This window comes from Pteronotus mesoamericanus, unplaced genomic scaffold, assembly GCF_021234165.1.
Source record: "Pteronotus mesoamericanus isolate MK-2021 breed Mesoamerican mustached bat unplaced genomic scaffold, CSHL_Meso_final contig_52, whole genome shotgun sequence".
Taxonomy (NCBI): domain Eukaryota; kingdom Metazoa; phylum Chordata; class Mammalia; order Chiroptera; family Mormoopidae; genus Pteronotus; species Pteronotus mesoamericanus.
This window is the reverse complement of record NW_026555189.1, coordinates 7435464-7458452: the sequence shown is the minus strand read 5'-3', so window position 1 is coordinate 7458452 and position 22989 is coordinate 7435464. Positions and strand designations below refer to the sequence as shown.

At 53.2% G+C, this 22989-nt stretch overlaps 2 protein-coding genes across 3 annotated transcripts in view; one reads left to right on the top strand and one right to left on the bottom strand.

Moving 5' to 3' along the window:
• The window catches only part of ZNRF1 (zinc and ring finger 1), a 90315-nt gene extending 77131 nt beyond the window's left edge, over positions 1-13184 (top strand). The window contains exons 2-5 of the mRNA XM_054579183.1: positions 1010-1105; positions 9162-9267; positions 10927-11017; positions 12211-13184. Of these exons, the coding sequence (XP_054435158.1) occupies positions 1010-1105; positions 9162-9267; positions 10927-10984 (260 nt within the window). The 3' untranslated portion in view covers positions 10985-11017; positions 12211-13184. The remainder of the gene's footprint in view (positions 1-1009; positions 1106-9161; positions 9268-10926; positions 11018-12210) is intronic.
• Positions 13185-16079: 2895 nt separating this feature from the next.
• On the bottom strand, positions 16080-20491 carry LDHD (lactate dehydrogenase D). 2 transcript variants are annotated; one of them, XM_054579179.1, is made up of 11 exons: positions 20398-20491; positions 19407-19519; positions 19053-19194; positions 18688-18829; positions 18392-18551; positions 17881-18080; positions 17658-17786; positions 17454-17581; positions 16964-17054; positions 16758-16869; positions 16080-16666 (listed from the first exon to the last, which is right to left on the bottom strand). In XM_054579179.1, the coding sequence occupies exons 1-11, from the start codon at positions 20470-20472 to the stop codon at positions 16501-16503; spliced, it is 1458 nt and encodes a 485-aa protein (XP_054435154.1). In that variant the 5' UTR covers positions 20473-20491; the 3' UTR covers positions 16080-16500. The 2 variants fall into 2 exon arrangements, with proteins under 2 accessions (XP_054435154.1, XP_054435155.1); XM_054579180.1 differs by having other exon boundaries at positions 20407-20491.
• Positions 20492-22989: the final 2498 nt, after the last annotated feature.

Below are 22989 nucleotides of genomic sequence, written 5' to 3'. Positions count from 1 at the left end.
AGCTAACAGGAAGCATGGACCCTCAGCCTTTTATCTGTTTTGTAAGAAATGTTGCTTATACACATTGCCAGCATCCAACAAAACTGTGCATGGAACATTTTGACTAAAAATTAACAGAAGAGCCAAAACAACAATTTCTTTAATAGTATTGGATCTTTTTGGTAGAATGGAAAAGAATCCCTTTGGAAGTACTTTCAATAAAAGGAAAATGGGGGGAAATTGGAAGCCATTTATTTGTGTTTATCTATAAAAAATGGTTTATAAAAAAAGAAATCAACAGACTATGTTTGCTCAGTGGAGTTCAGCTCAGAAGAGCCTGAACTGAAATCTCCAATACTGATAGAATTCTGATGAAACCCCCTGGGTGTGTAAGCAGTCCACACTTAGAAACAGAACCCCGTGTTCGCCTGGTGTGGTGAAACAGCTGTTACTCTCAGTGGCATGTGGCCAAGGCACGCGTGGCATTTGGGAGCGCTCTGGAGGGCCACCCCACTGCTTGCACGCTCTCAGAGGACAGCTGCCTTAGCCACAGGGAGGAGGTAAAGGTGCTCTGAGTGAGAGATGGAGGTGCTGATGACAGTAGCAGTTCCTCCCACAGGATACCCAACTAAGCGATGTGAGGTGGAAGGGTGTTCAGTGCTTTGTTGTTCAGATGATTTAGTTGCCCCCATTTGATGCCTGCCCATTCCCTGTGCCCCTTAGGCCTCCTTGAGAAAGGACTTAAAAGAAAATAAAGCTCACACGAGCTGTCAGTGACTTCTGATAAATTTCAGCGAGTGGCATATGACCGGGAGAGCACTAGTGAAAAAAATGGGAGTTGGGAGCTGTAATAAAATAACACAATTTTGGGTGATTTAATGAAGGAGAAGTCAAGTCTAGGATGTGTCTAATTTGAATTCTCCATGTTGACTCTGGCCCCACATGGCTATAGTCAGTTAATAGTATCCACATTTATAATGAATATACTTGGTTCGGAGAAAACATTTCATTCTGTTTTCGTCTTTTTCAGGTTTCAAGTGCCCCATTTGCTCCAAGTCTGTGGCTTCCGATGAGATGGAAATGCACTTTATAATGTGTCTGAGCAAACCTCGCCTCTCCTACAATGGTAAGTAAGGGCTTGGCTGGGATCCTCTTGAGTGAAGGTCTTCCCAGCCTTGTGTGGCTCTGAGTAGCATTTCTACCCGCCTTCCGGCAGGAATTCCGTAGTGGCGATGGGAAACCTGACTGTTCAGAAGTCTCACTACACCAGTCAGAGAGGAAGAGGAATGGGACAAGAAAGGCAGGCCCAGGGGTCACGTCCATGGTACCAGGAAGTCTCTTGGGTCATTCAGTCCCCCTGCCCTTTTTTCAGACCCCTTGGTTCCTTGGACCCCTGGTTGGGCGATACAGCTCCTGCCCATTCTCACATCTGACAGCAGAGGGTCTGGAGGGTGTGCCACCTCTCCCGGGGGCACAAGAGTTTGTGCCAGTGGTTGCATGGAGTGCTTAAGCCCCAGCTCTCCACGGCAGAATAAATGCAATATGTGGATGCCCCCTAGCGAATAAAAACACTTGAGCTGCCACCTGCTTGCTCTACCAAGGCCATGCTACTTCCTCCTGGGGAGGCTGCCTCCGAGCTGAGCAGTGAATACGCAGGGGGCAGGAAACCAGGCCAGGGATTCCACGAAGCCCAAATCCCCATAATGTGGCGCCTCTAGACAATAGGGGTGTCAACATCTGCCTGGTGTGCCATGGGTAAGGATTTGGAGTCTGGCTAACCTGACTTCAAAGCCTGCCTCTACCACTTACTGACTACATTATCCTAGACAAGTTGCTTAGTTTAGCAAAGCCTTGGTTTTCTGAGAGTATCAATACCTGCTCATAGGATTTTTGTCATAATAAAGTAAGGTAAATATTACATGTAAAACCCTATGGCACAGAGCCCAGCACATGGTCAGTGCTCAGGAAGTTACAGTAGCCCTGAAAGAGGTGAGGCCATCCACAGGCTTCTTGTCCTTTTGCAGAGCAGATGGGCTTCTCTTTAGTGCCGTGCACCCTGTGCTGCCGGCGGCTCTCTGGGTTTCCGTTCTTATGTGCTTAGTCTGCCCTTCAAACCACGTTCATCAGCGGACTGTGCCTCTTCCACAAGAACAGGCACTGGATCTGAGTGGGGTGCACCCCGACCTCGGCACTGGGCCCGCCTTTTAGGATTAAAGTCACAGCAGTCTTAGGAAGAGTTCTGTGATGTCTCAGGGAGTCTGAGGACAGGACGGGAGGTGAGCCTGGACTGCTTTGCCCCCATCCTGATGGCGAAAGCTTCCTGGGTAGACTTTCTACAGACCTCTCCTTGGGCCCTCCCTCCCCAGACCCCGCTGTGTGCGTTCCCCAACCCAGCATTAGCCTGGGGAGGCCAGATTTTTCCTGTGAAATGAACCTGACAATTCTGATCCACTCACTTCTCCTGAAAGCACATCCTGCTATTGTCTCATCTCTTGTTTACTTGCTCAGCCAAAAGACTGGATGTGTGCGGGCAGGCCCTTACCTCCTGTCTCAGCTACACACAGCCTGGTGACCTTTGCTCAGGTTGGAGGACCAGCCGCAGGGAAGATTGTGGCCCTGTCTCTATCCCCAGTGTTTCTCTCCCTCCTTATTCTCCTGGTGTCCGGGAAGCCCTCTTCTCCCCAGTGGACAGCCTCTCCCTGTCCCTGGGGACTGACGAGCTCTGTGTCCAAATCGGTTGTCACGCACACTCTGGGCTTCCCGATAGAGTTGCCAGTGTGTGTCCCTTGGAGGCTGCTTCAGCTCCGCTTTGTTCTGTTCTTTGTCTCTCATAAACTGGGTTTGCTTATGTTCCGCATTGTGCAGAGCCCTCATGAAGACAGCTATTTGTCCCGTGGGTCGCTGAGAGAGATCTCTGTAGACACTGTCTTGTGTCATAGGAACACAAAGCAGCCTCAGAGTGGGCTCACCCAAGAGGACTGGGCTCTTGGTGTCATCAGGGAGAACTTCGCAAAGGCAGCTGTGGAGGACAGAGTGCTCTGGAGGCCACCTAAGAACAGAGTACTCACTGGCCCCATTTGGAGAAGGGGGAAGGTCTCAGGCTCTATCCCAGAGATCTGCCCGGTGCTGCCCATAGGTCTCCTGCCTGCCGGCCGCCATCAGCAAAGACCCTCCTTTCATTTCACCATCACCTCTGTAGGAGAGCAGGCTTGGCAGCTCAGTCTGAGCACAGGTCACCTGCAGAGGCTGCACTCGGCGGGCGAGCGCCCTTAGAGGGTGAGGGGGTTGTCCGACCGACCTGAGGCATCCCTGTGGCTGTTCTCCTTCTGGTCCCCTTATTTTCCTCCTCTAATTGGAAAGCCACCTCCTTGGGGGGCTGTGTGTGTGTGTGTGTGTGTGTGTGTGTGTGTGTGTGTGTGTACTATAGACTTTAAACTCGGGGATCTCCTTTGCAAAAGCCAGTCTTTTGCTACCAAAGGCAAAGAGAGGGCAAGTTGCATGGGTCCTATCTGTGGAATCTGTCATAAAGTGATGAAGGTGCTTCTGAAATAGTAGTCTGACCCCTCTGTGTGCACTATTCATGTGAAAAGGTGGCCTTGTGGCTGAACTCCACATGTTGTCTGTCTTTTCTGAAGACACCTAGACTGTCCAGGTAAGAAGGCATCAGCCACCTAGCGTTTGTATATGGAGTGGAAGTCTCCAGGGCTGATCTAGGTCCTGTTCTTGTTCAAATAAAGTACAAGCCTTTCAGGGTCTATAGGCCAAAGCCCCCAGTCAGGACCTCTGGGTATTTATTTTGGTTTTGTCAGTAATTTCTTTTACCCATGATTTCTTATCATTCCAACCTCCTGGCTTCACTTTATCTTTTCTAAATTAAAAAAAAAAAGTGAGGGAAAAGAGCCTGTGAAGTGGAGTTCTCAGACTCCGTGGAAGGGACAGGATGAGGCTCTCCTAGTGGGCGGAGGAAGAAGTGCGATTTGCGGAGGAAGGTTCCCTCGAGCTCCCGGTCACTCCCCTGCAGATTCCCGTCTACACACGCGGGCGCGCGCACACACCGACTTTCTGTAATTGCTGGCACCAAGTGGAGAATTTTTTAGAAAATTTACAGTGGTTATGTAAGATGAAATTTAGTTAACCACCAAAGGAAAAAAAGTAGAAACCTCCTAAATGAGGCAGGATAGAAAGTAGTATTTTTCTTATTATAAGGGTTGGCCTGAGCGTGGGTTGGAAGGCCTCCAGTAGTCATCTGCCAGATTTAAAGAAACAAAACAAAACAAAACCACACACACACACACACACACACACACACACACACACACACACACACGACATTTAGGAAAGGCAAGACTAGTTCAACTGGTCTGTCCAGAGCTCTAGAGAAAGGCGAAGACCAGTAACCTGTGCTCCCAGGGCAGGCACTAACCCCTACTGGAAGGACCCATTTTTGTGGGTGAATGTGGTCAGCTCCAATGGGCCTTCTAATTTCTCTCCCTTTCTAACATCTGTTTGTGGTTCTGAGACTGGGGGAACTCAAGAATAGGCACTCAAATTTTGACCAACATATTGCTCAGCTAGCAGAGTGAACCTTGAGATGGGGGACCTGATTTTGCTATGAATAGAAGAGAGTCAAAAGCAGGGGAGGGGAGGGCATAACAAATGCCCGACTGCCCCTCGAAAGCATAGGGACCCCTGGTTCCAGGACCAGCCACGGGCTCTTGACCCTGGGAAATTCTGGTGTGTGGCAGGTTCCTTTTCCAATGGTATTAAGAGAGCTTGGTGGTGCTCAGAGAGCTCCAGAAGATTCTCTCCCCTCGGCTTTCTTTGGGGGCACAGACTCCATGCCCTGCTTCTTTAAGGTCCTGACTGCCCTCCTCTCCTACCTGCCAGAGGTAATTGTCCCCAGCTTCAGGGTTCTTGAAATGCTGAATGTCATACAAGGTTGAAAGGACAGGGAATCTGGCTCCCCTAAAAGCAGGAATGCCTGCTGCTCTGCTAGTTTACCCCTAGCCGAGCTAGCAGACCTGAGTAACTGGTGCTGCTTTGGCCTGTGTCTCTACTGAGACCCTGCATTTGGATGGAAATGCCTTTTCTTGGGCCTGGAGGCACCAGGTCTTGGCCCAGGAGCTGTTGTTGGAGGCTGTGGCAGCTGCTCAGCCTGGCTGTAGAGGTGCCTGTCTGGGTGTCCCTCCTACAGGACGGGGGAGGAGGGTGCTCCCAGCATCTGCTGATTGGCAGACCAGGCTGCTGGGAGAATGAGGAATGGGTGGGAGGGAAGGAGGCCAAAGGAGGGGCCTGGGTGGGGTTGCTGTGGGGCACCTCTGTAAGTTGCAACCCTCTGGGCGGTCATCATAGCAGCCCACCTCAGCACGCCAAGGCAGTTGGGTCATACCTCACTGTCCTGGGGTGTTGGGGTAGGGAAGCTCTCTCTGCTAAAAGAAATCCCCCTTTGCCTAGGGATTTCCCAGGAATGGAGCTGGCAAGTCCTGGTGTTGGTGACACTGCCCTTTGCTGTGCCCCAGGAGACCAGACCAGCAGCTCTGCAAGACCAGGCTCTTCCACACCTACGCTGGGAAGAAGGCCAGGGGGTGGAGCCTGTGTCTCTGAGTCATTTGCTGGGGGTTCTCCTCCTGGCTCCCATCTCCCTTCCCGCCAGGGAGGGCTTTGCCTGCCATCAGGCACAAGGCGAAATGTATCATGTCCAGTCCCACGCTCAGCTACTGGTTGTGAGTTGCACACTGTCAGCCTTCCCTCCTGGCTGACGGCAGAAATGTAACTATACCTTTTTGGGCTTCCTTACCACCAGCATTTCTGGGGATCCCATTTTGACTCGAGAACTTTGCCCGCCACGCTGGTTTGATTCCCTGGCGTGGTTGGAGGGACAGGCATTGGCACCATTTTGTACCACCCACAGCCAAGCCAAACACACTTCCAAACTCCCCCTTGGCAAGTGACATTGGCCTCCCCTAGGATATCAGGATGCCTGGAAAGGGCTTGAAAGGCAGCAAGAGAAAGGCAGAATGCACAGCTTTGTTCCTGAGTTCTCATCAACAAGCGTTGGTTGAGCCCTCTCCTCTGGGGACCTGGGGATGCCAAGGGACATTTGAATCCATCTACAGAGTGGTCTCAACCTGCATCAGGCCCAGCGTCCTTGGCTTGGTGCCATGAGGCCCTCCCACAGTGGGCAGCAGGCTCCCATCTGAGCATGTGGAAGTCTTACAGGAACCAGTTGATAGCCAAACGTCAGCCTCAGTCATTTCCTCTCCCCTGCTAGGCTCCCAGAGACTTCTGGGAGCTGCTGATTTCCAGGGCCCCAGGGAGTAGGCCAGGAAGTTCTGTGCGGCCCACTCCGGCAAGTCCCTGCCTTCCGCCGTGGGAAGAGGCTGCCCTCTGGGCACCACGCTAGGTGTGAGCGCTGCGGGCCGTCCTGTGGGTCAGGTTCCAAGCCCCATCCCAGGAACCTTCAGGCAGCCCTTTGGGTTAACAGACAGAAAAAATGACCACAGATGGTCCGGTGGCCGAGAAGCTGAGAGTGACTTCTCTCCCATCTCCATGCACTTATATGCATGGGAACTGATGGACTAACTCAGTTTTATCTGTGGCTTTTTCCTCGGGGTTCATGGTAAGGGGCTTTGAGTCACAATAGCCTTCTAGACCATGAAGAATCCACATTTTATTGGCCCCAGATATTTCTCTTTCCACCCAAGTAATCAGAGGGCACAGAGAAACAGCAGAGGACACCAGTTAGAAGGCACTAGGCCTACAAGACCGATCATGAGCCCTCTGACTTAGGCAGGGTGGCTTCTGGCTTCAGTATATTTGTTATGAAGTGGGAGCACCATCACATGCCCTGCCTGGCTCCTAAGATTGTGAGCCTCAAGTGAACACACACACACACACACACACACATACTCGCTCTCGCTCTCGCTCTCTCAGTTTGCATCATGGAGAGCGCTCATGAACAATTAAAATCTTAGTAGTGGAGAACTGATCCTGTTTTAAGCCTTCCTTTCTTCCCATCTGTACCTGCTCTCTTGGTTATTCTGTGGCTTTGAGACCTGGGTAACCTTTGCTTGCTTCACTTCTTTCACCAGCCTTTCAAATATTAAGGTTCGTATTCTGCCTTCTTCATATTTCAATCTAAACTTTCTTCCCAAACAGTCGCTTTATGTCACATCTACTACCTGTCACCTACATCTCTCTTCTGAACCCCAGATGTAGCCTTGACAAGACTCCTAGAAATTCCCGTTAGGGTGTCCCACTGGAGATGCCTGGCTGGCACCTCCCACCCAGCTCTGACTTCATCGCTTCCTTCCCATGCTTCTCTCCCCCGTCCCGGGTTTCCTCTTTTAGAGACAAGTGCCTACCATTTGCCCAGCTGCCCTTGCAAGCGCACCGTTCCCCTCTCCCTGTCCCCGTTGCAGGTGCAGGCCTGAGTTCACCCTCCCTGCATTGCTGTGCTGGCCTTCACATCAGTGCATGCCCATCAGTGGATTCTTCCAGTCCCTCCCCCCGCAGTTTCTGGAGACCAGATGTGATCAGAGGAGGTCTCTAGGACCTCTCAGTGAACCAGGTAAAACCCAGGTACCACAGCAGGACACAAGTGTGGTCTCATGCCCCTACCCACCGTGGCTCTAGGAGTCTGGAAACCTCCTGCAGTTCCCAGGTGTGCAGATATTGTTCCCTGTGCCTGGAATATCCTGCCCTGAACAGTCCCCACCCTGATTAGGCATCTTTCATACCTCTCATACCTGAGCCTATATGCATCATAAGACATCCTAGAAATTCTTAGGCTATTCATTTCCATTTTCTTGTTCAGCCTCTCCTGCTAGACCATGAGCTTCTTGCATCCTGAGTCGGTGGCTTACTCACTGAGTCACCAGTGCCCAGAATGTCATAGAAATTTAGTAAAGGACTGCTGGCTTAGCCGTGGTATTCTTCCTGTTCTGCTTGGCTTTTCTGGGCCTGGCTTTGCTGGAGCCTGTGGTGTGCAGTAGCTTCCTTCTATTCATTTTTTTGTGTGGGGATTGGAGGCCTCTTTTTCTTTTTTAAACTGAATTTTACAATTTAGTAGCATTTCTAACATTCACAGTGTTGTACAACTACCATGTCTGTGTAGTTACCAATGTTTTCATCACCCTAAAAGAAAATGTCTCGCATGATTTTATTCCTATGTGCTATTTCAGATAGTCAGCCCCATAGAACTGCGGAGCGGGATGATGGCTGCCAGAGGCTGAGGGGAGAGGGAAATGGGAATTGCTCCTTGGTGGGTGTAAAGTTTCAGTTATGCAAGATGAGTAAGTTCTAGAGGTGTTGTACAACACTGTGCCTGTAGCTGATTAAGACTGTACTGTGCTCCTAAGAATTTGTTAAGAAGGCATATCTCATGTTAAGTGTTCTTAACACAAAAAGGAAAAAACCCTTACCATTAAATAGTTACTCCTCATCCCCTCCTGCCCTCGGCCCCTGATCTACTTTTTGTCTCTATGGATTTGCCTGTTCTGGACATTTCATGTAATGGAATGATTATCATGGGTGACCTTTTGTGTTTGGCTTCTTTCACTTAGTAATATTTTTGAGGTTCATCCATACTGTAGCATGTGTTGGTTCTTCATTTCTTTTCGTGGTTGAGTAGTATTCCCTTACATGGATATCCGTTCATTAGTTGCTAGGCATTTGTTTCCACCGTTTGGCAATTGGGAATAGTGCTGCTATTGACAAACATGTACAAGTATTTGCGAGAGTACCTCTTTCTTCCATTCGTTCTTACCTCATACTGTGACTCTATCCCTCTGCCCATCACCATATTTTTCCAAACCAGAAATCAGTGCACTTGGTCTCTGTGTATATTCAGGGGGAAAGTCTATTCAGGGAAAAATAGTTTGCCTGATGCGGCCTCTGCTACACATCTATCCTTCTGCACACCCCCTAACTTTAACCCTGGATGACTTATTGGTGATTAATTCCATTTTGTCTTTGCATAATTAACATGTGATATGAATGTCTTGTCTCTGCAGTGAGGGCGTTCAGGCCCAGGTCCCTCTTGGGCTTCTGTGTCCCCCACAGTGCCTTGTTCACTTTGAGAGACCCAGGCAGCCCCCACCAGTTCTAGACCCCTGCCTGCTTTTGGTCACCTGTCTGCTAGTGACTGACCCTCTCCCACTCTCCCCTGTTCCCCTATGCAGATGATGTGCTGACTAAAGACGCGGGTGAGTGTGTGATCTGCCTGGAGGAGCTGCTTCAGGGGGACACGATAGCCAGGCTGCCCTGCCTGTGCATTTATCACAAAAGGTACGAGAGGACGGCAGGGCCGACTCAGCCACATCCCAGCTCCCAGAGGGCCCCTTCCTTCGTGGCGGACAGGGGAGAACGGCAGACCCTCACCACTAGCCGTTCTGTTCCCTTTGGTTGTGGAACAACTGTCCCCTCTCCCTTCCCCCTGGGACGTGAGTGGGGTTGAGGCAGAGGCCAGCAGGCGTGCTGAGTACAGGGCCAAGCCTGATGGCCGGAGGTCCTGCTCTTCTGAGTTGATGGCCCACGTGGATGGTGGGCGATGATGGGGAGCCCTGGGGAGCTCCACAGATTGGAGGCACTTAGGATCCCACAGAGCCAAAGAGTCCTCTCTTTGGAAGGCTGATTCTTCCTCCATCTTCCCAAGCCTGTTTTCCACCATGGACCCCTGTGCTCCATGGGGTGAGGCCCCTCATTTGTGCAAGAGAGGCAGCATGGAGGGGAGGGGTGGGCTTGCTGCCCCTGCACACGCCCCTTCTCCTCGGAGAGCCAAGAGGCAGGAATAGCCACTACCTGTGGGGCCACAGCACTGAAAACTGCTATAATTAGCCGGGCCGAGATTTGTCCTCAGGCTCCAGCAGGAGCCTCGTTCTTGTTTCCAACTGGAAAGAAGACACCTCCCTACCCAAGATGGGAGGACGCTCTGTGCTGCCTGTGGCTGCCACCTGCTCTTGGCTCCTCGAACCTCAGCTTCATTCTGACGCACGGGCTTTTCCAGAGCCTGACTCACAGGGCCACTGGCCACAGGGCAACCGTGGTGCCCTGCACGCAGATATAGCTGATGCCGGGCAAGGCTCAAGGTTGACCTGGAGGAAGGGGTCTGGTCCAGGCCCAGCACAGAGCGCTCCAGGCCAGGCACCAGCCAGAACCAGAAGAAGGGAATTTTTAGCCCTGGGGACAGTTATGCAAGTTACCTGTCTGGAGCCTATCTTTAAAAATACCCAGATGTTGGTTTACAAATCAGAAAGCTGTCTCAGAGCAATCTCCGTTTCCTCTCTGATTTAGGCGGTGCTTTCTGTAAACACCAGAGACCAGGGTTTCACTGCCAGCCCACTGTCTGGCTCGCCTTAGCAGTGTCACTAAGCCAGAGGGCTGTTCTCTGAGAAGGGCTCGAAGTTGGCTGCTGGTCACAGCCAGCTGAACCCGGTGGCTTGGGGGTTTCCTAAGAAATCACCACCTGGGGAGGGAACCTCAAAGCTGCTCCTTTGACCCAGGAGAGGGCTCTCTGAGGTCCCCTGAGTCAGAGTAATGGCCAGCCTTCCAGCCCCACTTCCTGCCCTTCAAGCCTTAGGGCTAGTGACTAGTTGCCCTGCGTTCTCCCCTGCTCACTAGTAGCTGTTTCACCCTCCTGGGCTCTACGCAGATTAAGTCTTGATCCCTCTTAAGGCCACACGCCCCTCTCCTCCAACATCCGGATCCACGCAGTCCTGTACCCACCATGCCAGATTGGCTGCCCGGGCTGGGCCAAGGTCAATCTTGGCGTTCTGCCTCCTTCCTGCTTCGGAAAGTGGGTATCTGGGGACACGCCTGTTTTCCCCTGGGGTCCTCACAGGCGAGATTTAGGAAACCCCTGCTCAGAAACCTGACCCTTGGAGCGAGTTCTCTAAGGAGCGGCCTGGTCAGCGGTAACGTGTCTCCCCTTGCCGCCTCCTGCTTCAGCTGCATAGACTCGTGGTTTGAAGTGAACAGATCTTGTCCAGAACACCCTGCGGACTGACCTGCTGGGCTTGCTTGCTGACTCCTCTCAAAGGTGAGCTGGCGGTTGGGGGTGCTGCGGGCTCAAGGCTCGGAGGTCTCGCTCTGGGGCCTGGGGGTGGGGGCTGAGTTGCCCTGAACACATCCCCGGGAGGAGAGCACCTTATCAGTCAGTGGTTCTATGGCAGGAGTGTGATTCTGGGAAGGCTAAGAGAGACAACCTTGCACAGTTACGAAGAAAAACCTGCTCAGTGCAGTTGATTCTTTGGGGAAAGACCCGTCTATCCCAGATGTCTAGGGTGAATCTCCCTGATGAAGGTTCAGGCAGAGCCCCTTAGAATGTGCCAGGTGAGAGAAGCTGCACGAGCCCTGGGCCGGGGTTTGTGCCTGCGTTGTGCTTGCTGAGCGGGTAGGGCAAGTCCTTGCCTCTTATCCCCATATAAACGTCACACTTACTAAACAACAGTCTGTGGGACAGTGCGTTGTCCCCTGCAGTACTCATCGGCGATCGTCCGCTGCTGGTTCTTCCTGCCTCAGGCCACCTCCCTCATGCTCGCTGCCAGGTGGACCTGAGACCTGTGGGCCAGACTCAGCCCGCCCACCCCCAGCACTGGTCCGATTCCACAGCAGGCCAGTCAGCTGTCTTCCTCCCCAAAATGTGCACACATGTTCGCCCGTGGAGCCTTCCATTTCCTCCCCAGGGCACCCTCTTTTACTGCCGACCATCCTCTCCTGTCCCCCCACCTTACCTGTCCCTTTTGAGTTCTGGGCTGGCACTTCCTTTTTTCTGGGAAGCAGGGAAACCACAGCCCTGACTCAACCTCCTCTCACATCCAAAGGTTTGGGACCTTTCTTTCTTGTCTCTGTCTCTCTCTGTCTCTCTCTGTCTCTCTCTGTCTCTCTCTCTCTCTCTCTCTCTCTGTTTTTTGTTTCCTTTTGTTCTTTGTTAGGTTTTTTTTATTTGTTCCAAGTAAACTCCCAGAACAGCTGGTGATGAAAGACAAATCAGGGACATTTGCTCTTTACTTTCACCTCAAAAACTGAGGATGTGGGGAGAAGAAACAGCAAGGGTGAGAGTGAGGCAGAGGGTGTGGAGCCTGGCGCTGGAGTGCGAGTCCAGCTTCCCGCACGATGCTCGCCTTCTCGGGCAGGACTGGAACCACAGGCGCCCCAGGCCGGCCTCGGCCGGATGCATGGGGGTGGCTTCAGCCCGATGGGAGCACGACTCACGTATTGTGGTCCACACAGGGACAGCCAGCCTCGTTCCCGAGAGGAGGCTTCGGACACGGGGGCAGAGCTGAGCTGGGGATACCAATGGGAACAGGGCACCCCTACCGCACTGACTTCCAGAGAATGGTTCTCCCTTGCTCCCTGAGGACACCAAATTGGATGAGCCACGAGTCTGAGAGAAGAAAAGAATCAACCGCCATCCTTTCTCTCACGCCTCATCCCAAGAGGGAAAGGGCATTTTCTTTTTCACCTTTGAAAGGCACTGTGGGTCTGTCTCTAAAGTGTTTACAAAAAAAAAAAAAAAAAAACATAAAAAAAAAAGTCTAGTGTCGACTGTTGTTTTCCCCTGTGACGTTTACAGATTGCCGTCTGCCACCCAGCTAGAACCCACCTGGTGAGAGAAACAAACAGAGCTGGGCTCGCGTTCTGATGGTACGGGAGCCCGCTCGCACGGCCCTCCTGTGCCCAGTGCCCCGTCAGCTCGGCCCTGTCCATCACTGACCACTCTGCCTTGGTTTTCTTTGTCCATCTTTCTGGCTTGGTTTTGCACTTTTCTCCCCTTGGGACCCTGAGACCTTGACTTCATTGCCAAAAAACAAAAAACCCATGGAAGACCATTCCTGAGTCTTCTCCCTTCTTCCCTCCTGGTTCTGGTCAGTTCAGAGGACTTAACAATCACAAGTGTCCTGCAAAAATGCCTGAACATTTTTCTTAGACCCTTGTGGATTTTTTTTCCAGAAAACTTAAACAAAAGACTTATTAAAGGAATATGTACAGCTACCCGTTTTCAGGCACTCTGTTTGAGAACGTTTTAGCCATTGATGTTCACACGTGGCATCAGCCCATGCAAGATAGGTTTCTGTATTTATATATTAAAATACAAAAAAAAAAAACACCTTATAAAATGTTTAAAAAATGTTCAAAGCTTGGGGAAAAGCTTTCTTCATTAGTCAAGATGTTTTGATATGGTATTAAAATAATGTCTAATAAAAGATGCATTGTGTGACTTTATTTTAATGGTGTTACACAATCAGGAAATGGGGTTTGCACACCCTGTCTCCTACCTCCTCCCCTACCTCCTTAGCCTTCCTTCAAGGTACTGTTTGGGGCTGCAAGTGTGATGGGGTTCTCAGCATGGTCGTACCTGGGTCAGGGGAATGTGGCAGGTCAAACCCTAGTCCCACAGGTTTACTAACCCTCTCAAGCATCACAGAATCAACCTGCCATCACCTGTGGAGTTGTAACAAAATTCTGCAAGATCTGCAGAGGCGAAGATCTTGCAGCCACTGGAAGCTGCAAGGATGTGGGTTCTAACAGGCTCTCCCCAGCACCCCACCCACCTGCCCCCTTTCATCCTCCGCTCCCCCTCCCCGTCCCACGTCCCATGTCCTGACTGCCTGTTGCTCAGTGCTGACTCATGGGCATGCTTCATTGAAGCCCAGAAACAGGCCCTGTTTTGGGACTAAGCCAACTGAGAGCCACTCAAGGCTCACAAGAGTTGGCACAGCTCGTGTTGGGCAGGAAGCTCGGGGCAGTGGGTAACTGCACGCCCGGCCTCTGTCCCTGTGCCAGACAGGCTCCCGGAGCAGCGTCCCAGAGCCTCCTACAGAGCCTGTGAAGGAAACCTCTGGAGGGAGACGGCTCCACACCTCTGCGCTTCTCAGGTCTCCGTCTGCTGTTACCTCTGTGGGCTCTGACCCCGCCAGGCCCTGGCTCTGCAGCCATCAGAATTCTTTCAGATGCTTCCTGAAACACCTACTCGGCAAGGGCGTTGCGCACCGGTGGGCAAGTGTGAGCTAAGGTACAGGCACATTCAGCACGTTCCGAGAAATACCAAAGAAGAATATGTGGGTCTGAGCCTGGGCCTTGGAGTCAGACCTGAGGCGGAGACCCTGGGGACCAGCGATCGCCATGGTGGCCAGAACATGGGCTCCAAACTCTCTGCATGTGGCTCCTCTACTTCGCAGATTGGTCTTGTGAAATGACTTCATTTGTCTGAACTTCACATTCCTTACATGGAAAGGGGGGACCGAGTCATGCACAGAGGTCACCGTGAGGGTCAGAAAGTCTGCCCAAAAGCCCCTGGCACATGCCTAGCAGGCTCCCGTGTACCACAACACAAAGAGCATTGTTCTATTCACAGCACCTCCTGTTTCTGCCTGGCAACTGTGTCTCCCTGTTCTATATTTAATTCCTCCAGCAAAGTTGGTCCTGAAGAAGATCTCCTTGCCTGACCCCTGGGCCTGCAGGCAGAGGGCTGTATGCCCACCTCAGTTGCTCAGGCCTGGCGTCCTTGGCAGCAGGCATCCTGGGTGAACTGAGTGGTTGTGAGCCAGGTGGGGCAGGGCTGGAGCCCAAACCGGGGCTGATACTAACCCCCTTCGCATCCCCAGCGACTTTCACTCCCACTGGCACAACGCAGTCCTCCAGACTCAGGCCTAGATTGCCAGCTCCTGGGGGTGAGATGGGGGCCTGGGTCTCCCAGGTGAAGCGCATCTGTTTTCCATCCAGACAGCCCTCAGCTCTCAGAGGGGGAGGGGATGGTCAGGAACCGAAGGTCAGCTCCACTCCCTTCGCCGGGCTTCCTGGACAGGAGCACCTCACTAGTATAAAGTCATCTACTAGTGTTTAATGTTGAGGTTTTTAGGAGAATGTCCTTATTCTTAGGAGAAAGATGGTGAAATTCGTAGGTGAATGAGAGATAGGTTCGTTTCAAATGGGTTTCTCCGAAATACAGCAAATAGGACAAAGATTCATTGTTGAATCTTCAGTGGCTGATATATTAGTGAACAGTGTGCTTGTTCTTTCAACTCTTCTGTATGTTTGGGATTTTTCCTAATAAAAATATTGTGGGGAAATGGTCATTTGCTGAGCACCGACTAGTTGCCAGGTGGTGGGAGACATCAGAGGAGAACCCTGCCCCTAGCAGGGACGGCTGCTCCTGCTGAACAGGGTGGGTCTGGTGGAATGTGCGAGGCTGACCTGTATGGAGTGGTTTGGGGAGGGAGCTAAGAGACTCGCCCCACACCGCCCCTTGGCACAGCTACTGCTCCCATCGAGGACAGCTGGGGGACAGAAACGACACAGGAAGGGTTCCTAGAACCAAGGACAGGAGTCACAATGGGCTGCCTCTGCCCAGGGTCTCAACGGCTGATGGGAAGAGGGGTTGAGGGGTGGAGGTGGGCAACTAGCTCAGAGGTGGCTTGGGACAGAGAGTAAGGCTAGAAGGAGGGTGCCCCTGCTTGGCTGGCCAAGCCCTTTTCCTAAGGAGCCAGAGGGTGAGAGATGGGCCCACACAATAGGCTCCTGGGACCTGCAGGGGGGTGGAGAGTTTAGAGATTGGCTTGCTGGGCTCCACTGCCCCAATAGACGCTGTGATGTCTGAGTTTGTGGTGTCAGGCGCCCTCTCGTGGGCTTAAGGGGAACAACTCAAGTAACCCAAACTAGCTCTAGCCTGGGATCTCAGGGCAGGGGACGCGCCACCTGGTGGACAGATTCTTACAGGGCAAGAGATCTGGGCGTATGGCACAATACCCTGGAGAGGCGTGCTATGAGGAGAATAATTTCACTTCCATTTCTCATGATTGGTAGCAGCTGCTTAAAGAATATGTTCACAATGTTCTAAGGCCCATTTGGGGCTCAATGGGGGAGTATGTCATAGTGACGTTGGCCATGGGCAAGTCCTCAGGCCCTGAGGTTCTTCCTACCAGCAGGGCAGTTGGGACAGGGACCTGGGTTCCTGAAAGTGACCTTCACCTGTAGCCTGAGCACCAGCACCCCCTCAGGGTGCAGTAAATCAGAGGACAGGTCTGAAATGAGGGATGAGGGTGTCACTGGCCAAATGACCTGGGGGGGAGTAGGAACAGGTGCAGGAGGCCAGTCACAGGTGCTGCCTGCTCATCTCCACACAGCCACAGGCGGGGTTCCACTTTATTTGGGGGCCTCAAAGAGAACTCTCAAGGTCCCATCCCACACAAAGAAAGCACTGCATGGCAGCAGGCAGAAGGAGTAGAGCTAAGGGTACTTCGCTCCTCAGGCTTTGTCCAGGCTCCCAGCAGTGGGGAAGCCTGAATGGAAGGGAGTCATCTTAGTCTTTGGGGCGAGCCACACTGGCAGGACAGGCTGTATAAGAGGGCAGAGAGGAAACAGCTTCACCAGGAGAGAGCGAAGCCTTCAGGCTTCTTTCACCTTCCTCTGGCCTTGGGCTCCAGGTAGGAGGCAAAAGCAGAGCTGATCTGTGGCATGAAGAGAGTCCAGACAGGATGTTCCACTGGTCTGGGGGCTTGTTGGTCAGGTACTCGGAGCCCCTCACAGCACCTTGCCTGGGTTCATGAGACCTCGGGGGTCCAGTGTGGCTTTGAGCTGCCGCATGATCTCCATGCCCACAGCACCTCTTTCATCCTGAAGCAACTGCCGCTTGCCCAGCCCAATGCCGTGTTCCCCAGTGCATGTCCCGTGGAGTGCAAGTGCCCGCCTGGGAAGCCATGGAGAGGAGACCATCAGTTGGGTGTTCCTCCCACTCCCATTGGTCTCCCTCATCTCCCTGGCCCAGGCTTTGCTCTTGCCTGCCCAGCTGGTACGCAAAGGTCTGAACCCTGCGGAGCTCGTCAGCATCCTCTGGGTCTACCAGCAGTATGCAGTGGAAGTTACCATCGCCCACGTGTCCAATAAGGCCTCCTGCGGGGGGCGGGGGGGAGCAAGACGACAGAGCTGCTGCCCCCAGCCCCCTTCCGCCCTCTCCTCCCCTACTCCAGCAATTGGCAGGCAGAACCTGTGAGCCCTGAGGTCTTCAGGTCCTCCTTGGTCTGCACCAGGATCTCCGGCAGCCGGGAGATGGGAACACAAACATCAGTGGAATATCCCTGGACAGAGGGCAGAGGTTCTCCCTCACCCTCTGCCTAGAGGTAAGGGGTCCCTGTGGTCAAGGTCCCAGGGGGCTCAGCCTCACACACAAACCTACTTGCTCTCCTCTGGGCACTGCCAGCAGACTGCCGCAGCTCTCTCCTTGCTCCCCACCCTGGCCAGGGTCATCCCTCCACTTCCCACACCCCCCACTCCTTGCGCCCACAGCCTGGCTCAATGCAGAGGCTCCCTCCCCGGGGTTTGGCAGATGACTGCATTCCCTCTAGACAGAAACAGCTAGGTGGGAACAGTCCTGCCCCTAGTGGGCCTTGGCCTGCTATCTGGACATCCGCGTAGTGGGCTGAGCAAAGGGTCCATGGGCTCAGCCATGGAGCCTACCTCCCCCCAGCCCAGCTCACCTTGCAGCCCGGCCGCAGGGCCAGGGCCGAGTACCAGGCATTGTGCCGGGCAGCCCAGAGCTGGTTGCGCTCCTCTGCGTCCTTGGCCCAGGAGAAGCGGGAGGCTCCATTGTCTTGGGTGATCTTCTCTGTTGGGGCAGGGGAGTTGACACCAGGCACTACTCTGGACAGCCTGTGTGCCCTACCCCACAGCACCTTGCATACCTGCCCACTGCACCTGCTCTGCCAGTGCCTGCTTGGAGCCATGGAACTCGAGGAAGAGCGTGGGCGCCACAGGGGAGTTCAGTTTGCTGTGCCTGTTGCAGGCTTCTATCATGACCTCATCCAGGAACTCTGGGGCCAAGGAGAGGGCAGGTGAGGTAGGGCTAGTCTTCCGATGGGGCCTCTCCTGGGGGAGCCCACCTGGATTGCCCAGTTCCCATCTCACCAATACGGGCCACGGGTATTGCAGCCTGGAGGATGTGTACGGTGCTATCCACGGCTGCCTGGACACTGGGGAACGTGCAGATGGAGGCCACTGTGGCCTCAGGGGCAGGGTGCAGGCGCAAGGTGGCGGCTGTGATGAGGCCCAGTGTCCCCTCAGAGCCCACAAAGAGCCCGGTGAGGTTGTAGCCAGCTGCGCTCTTCCTGGGCCCCCAGGGACATACAAGGTAGGTGAGTACCCAGGCCACGTGACAACGGGTTTCCGGTCAGGAGCCTGGAGCTAGAAACTGGGGCGCTGTCCCCCAGGCCCCTGCTAGGCAGGGTGCTGAGCCTGAGATCTGAATGGCCCCCTCAACCCAAACTGCCATCACGGCAGACATTCCCTGGCACAGCCCACGTTGGCCTCGTGCAAGAAGAGCAGATCCCAGTACAGCAGCCTTGTCCGCTGCCGCAGGCTCAGAAGTCTGGCCCAGCTGCGGAGGAGGCCCTAGTCCCTGTGGGTGGAGGGTGCTTACCGGAAGTGGCGGCCCTGGCCCGCCGTATGGAGCACCTGCCCACCAGGCAGCACCACCTCCAGGTTCAGCACATTTTCCCGAATGGTGCCATAGTGCACAGCGTTGGTGCCCGAGGCCGCGGTGGCTGCCATGCCACAGAGAGAGGCGTTTGCACCTGGGTCTGGAGAGCAGAAGGAAGACAGAAGGCTGCCTGGGGCAGGCGCCTGGGGACAGAGGGGTCCCCTGAAACCCCAGAAAGAGTCTTCCTTCCAGGGATCCCTCAGGGCCCCAAGGAAGGGCCTCAAGTCCCAGCCTACCCACAGGAAACCAGAGGCCACTGTCCCGCAGGTAGGTGTTAAGTGCTTTGTGGGTGACACCGGGTTCCACCACCACAGAGAAGTCTGCTGAATTCAGAGCCAGGATTCGGTCCATGTTAGTCAGATTGATGCAGACGCCGCCCTGGTGGGAGGGGTACCAAGGGGCCAGTTGGCCTAGTTTTCCCGCCAGGCCACAGCCCCCAGGACCCCAACCTTGAAGCTGACCTCCCAGCAGCCAGACCAGAGCCTCAGAAAAGCTGGTAAGGAGGACGGGGCCTGGGCAGCCAAGCTGCGGGTGGTGGAGGGAGCCACGACTGTGACAAGTGCAATGGGACCAGAGTCTGGCCTGGAAGGGGCCAACGTACCTGCACAGCACAGACTCCACCCTCAAGCCCAGTGCCAGTGCCGAAGGGGATGATGGGTATGCCTTGGCCATAGCACAGGGCTGCCAGCTGGCTGACCTGCTCCACGTTCTGGGGCCACACCACGGCGTCCGGAGGTTGGCACCTAGAATGAGACCCTCAGCAGTTTAGGGGGCATGGGACTCTGGTCCTGCTCACATTTCAAGGATCTCCGAGATAAGACAGGGCCTGGGGCTGCACCGTGGGACCAGCGTGTGGAGGAGAGAAGGCCAGAGAACCCTAGAGCAGGTGGGTGGGGAAGAAGCCAGCCCAGAGCCCTCACCCCCAGGGGCCAGGCGCTCGGAGAGGCCCCCACACCTGTGCAGTGACTCGTCGTGCCCGTGTTGCTCCCGTACTGCAGCAGCAGTAGACACGTGGGGGCTCCCCACAATCGCCTTCAGAGCCTCCACAAAGTCCTTGCTGAGTTTGCCCTGCAGGGAAGAAACACTTTGTCAGTGTCACTCACAGGCGCCTGGGGCCACAGGTCCACCCCTGTGGCAGGTGGGACAGGTGGGGCTGGAGTGGGACGGGCTGCCAGCGTGTCCAGCCTCCGCTGCCCTCACCAGGTGACACCACCCCTCAGGCCCAGGCCTCGCCAGTGGGCCCACCCGCAGCAGATCCGCCCTCCAGGGGAGCCCCTTTCCAGACAACCACAGGAGCCAATGTTTCACTTCAGAAAAAGTGCCCCCTGGATAAAAATTAGAACCAGATTCTCTACAAAAAGAGGCATCAACAGGGTTCCATAATGTAGCCAGTCCTGCCTGAGTGACTTGCAAATGTTACTCATCTCTGTCCCCTCTTAAAGGCCAGCCTGGTACACCAGGGATGCGGAGCTTGATAAAGGAAGGACAGGAAGCAAAAGCTCTGTTGCCACCAACTTGCAGTGCCCCCACTGCCACTCCACTTCGCCTGGGCGCGCGTCGGGTTGGAGCCCTTCTAGGGATTCCTCCCAGTGTGACAGATGGGGAGAGGGTGCCAGCAAGTCAAGGAGAGCCTGGCCTAGGACCCAAGTCTTGGCCTCCCAGGCACTATTTCAAAAGATATGTGTATATTTGGGTGCCCCAGAGGGGTACCATGCAGCCCACAAACCTTGCAGGTGGCCCCCCTAAGGCCCACCCGTTACAGCTGTGGGAACCTTGGCCTATCTCACTCATCACCCATGCTGGACACACACAACCCATTGATCCTCTGCTCAAGGTCACATGGTGCTGGGGCAGCACAGAGCCTGGTGGGAGCTTGGCATGGGCAGGGGGCGGGGGGGAGGGACGGGGGGGGGGAGTCCACCCTACAGGGGGCTTCCCCTGCCTACCTGCCTTACCCTGGAGCAGTAGCCCCTCCAGGGAAACGGCCCCCAGACTGCGGCAGCCCGGAGCAGACCAGCCATAGCTGGGCAGCGGTAAGAGAGGTGGGGGCATTTAAGCTGCACCAGCTTATTAAATATGCTCGGGGTGGAGCTTACGTAAGGTGGCACTCCTTAAGGTGGCCCTGACAGACCAGTATTTCTAAAGGCGGGTGAGGCTTGCCAAACAAAAGGGAAACAGAATAGCAGGGCTTCCTGCTTGCCTCCTTGTCAAGACTCCTTGCCAAGTCTTGTCAGACTCCTTGCCAAGGCCTTAAAGGTCCTGCCAGTGCCTGCTGACCTCTCCATATACCCCACTTCCTTTCCATCTCCTTAGCTTCAGAGCTCCAGCTTCATTGTCTCTTCCTGTATACCTCTGGTTCCAACCAGCCTCAGAGCCTTGACATACATGCTTGTCTTTCTCACCCTGCAAGTCTCAGCTCCAGTGCCACAGAGTAAGTAAAATCAGGGCTGTGAGGAGAAAAGTGCAGGGGTGAAATGGAGCAGGGCAGTATGGTAAGCCAGGAAGCCTTCCTGGAAGAAGAGAGCTAAGGATGATCAGCAGTGCTGTACATAAGAGATGGAAAAGACTGTTGCAACTCTTTCATCTCCACCCTCCCAACTGGGCAGATCCGAGGACCATCCTGGAGTGATATGGCTTCTGCTCTTGAAGGTATTTCAAGCTCAGTTTTCCTCCCACAGCGAATTTGAAGGAACATGTTGCTAACATTACTAAGATAAAGCTATTCCTATCTGTTTTTCTTCCAAACTGAATTAGGAATACAAACCCCTACTTAGGTCCTTCTCCTCAACCATATTCAAATGAGTTCACATATCCACTCACTGTGTTGGTTAACTGGCTCATCTCAAAAATAAATCTCTTTCATAGTTGGTTAATTCAAATCACAATTCAGTGCAAGTCCACAAAATGCATTTGTTTAATGTCTCATAAATCTCTTTCAATCTATAACAGTTTCTCTCTTGCCCTTTTTGCCATGCCATTTATTTGTTAAAGAAGCTGGGTCACTTGTTCTATAGAATTTTCCATGTTCCGTTTTTGAATGATTGTACCCTTGTGAGATTGTTTCATATATTTCTCTAATCTTGTATTTCTTATACATTGTTAGATCTACGTGTGGCACTCTCCAATACAAATTTGTGTGCTGATGGAAATCTTCTCTATCTGTGCTTCCCAGTGTGGTGGCCATTAGCCCTATTCAGCGAATGACATTAGCGCTATCTACCTATGGTTGGGGAATATATGACAGGTAGGGAGTGTGACAAACCCTAAAAGAACCACAGTGTAGATCCCTGCGGTTCTGGAGCAGGGCCGTGACATAGTGTAGAGAGAGAGATACACTATTTTAAAAAGTGACCCTGGCTGTAGTTGGTGTGACTCAGCTGTTGGAGTGTTGTTCTGTAGACCGAAAGGTCATGAGTTTGATTCCTGGTCAGGGCACATACTCCGGTTGCAAGTTTGATCCCCAATCAGGGTGCGCATGAGAGGCAACTAATTGATGTTCCTCTCTCACATCAATGTTTCTCTCTCCCTCTCTTCCTCCCCTCCCCTCCCCTATCTTGCTCCCCCACCATCTCTCTTAAAAAAAATCTATCCTCAGGGTGAGGATAAATAAATAAATAAATAGTCCCGGCCCACTACTAGGTCCTGGTTAAGATGGTGAATGTGACCCCAAAACATCAAGGGACTATGTGGCCAAAACTGGCCATCATGAGCTGCGTTGTACCAGGCTTACCAAGTCATAAAGTCAGGTCCAAAACAATCCACTGTGGATGAAACAGAAATAAACAGAATGGGGCATAAGCAGTGCCAGAGGGCAAAGTAGGCTGCGTGAGTAGGCAGCCCAGACCCCCGGTCACCCACCGTTGCTTGGTCATCACTTCTCCCTCAGCTGTGAACACATGGGGGAACTCTTATGACCACCTGATAGAGAAGGAAGAGTTCAAGTTGATTCATGGATGGGTTGGCTCGGTATGAGCATGCAAGCAGAAAATGGACTGATGCCGGGCTATAGCTCCACTCAGGGGCGACCCTGAAATCCTTCCGATTGGCAAAGCTCTAGGTCATGCATCTGGTTGTCCCCTTTTGTAGAAAGAAAAGTGGCCCAACAAAAGAATATATCTAGGCCTATGGGCAATGGCGAATAGCCTGGCTGGTTGGGCAAGGGCCTATGAGGAGAAAGATTGGAAAGTTAGGGTCAAGGAGGTCTGGGAAGAGACTTGTAGCTATAAGAGTAGGTACAAAGTGAGATCTTTATTTCACATGTATCACATGTTAACACCCAACAGAGAACATCTACCATGCAAGAGACTAAGTGAAGTAGACAGCAAGATTCAGCCAATTGTCATCAGCCAAGTTCTGTCAATAACCATCCCAATGATAGCATAATGATAATAGAGGTACAGACTAATAATGTGCCCACCAACATGGGCACCCACTCACTAAGGCTGATCTAACGACGACAATTGCTGTGGGTCTACCCTACTGCAACACTGAATCCCTGACATGGTGCCATTCCTCAGGGAAACCAGCCAGTCAAGTCA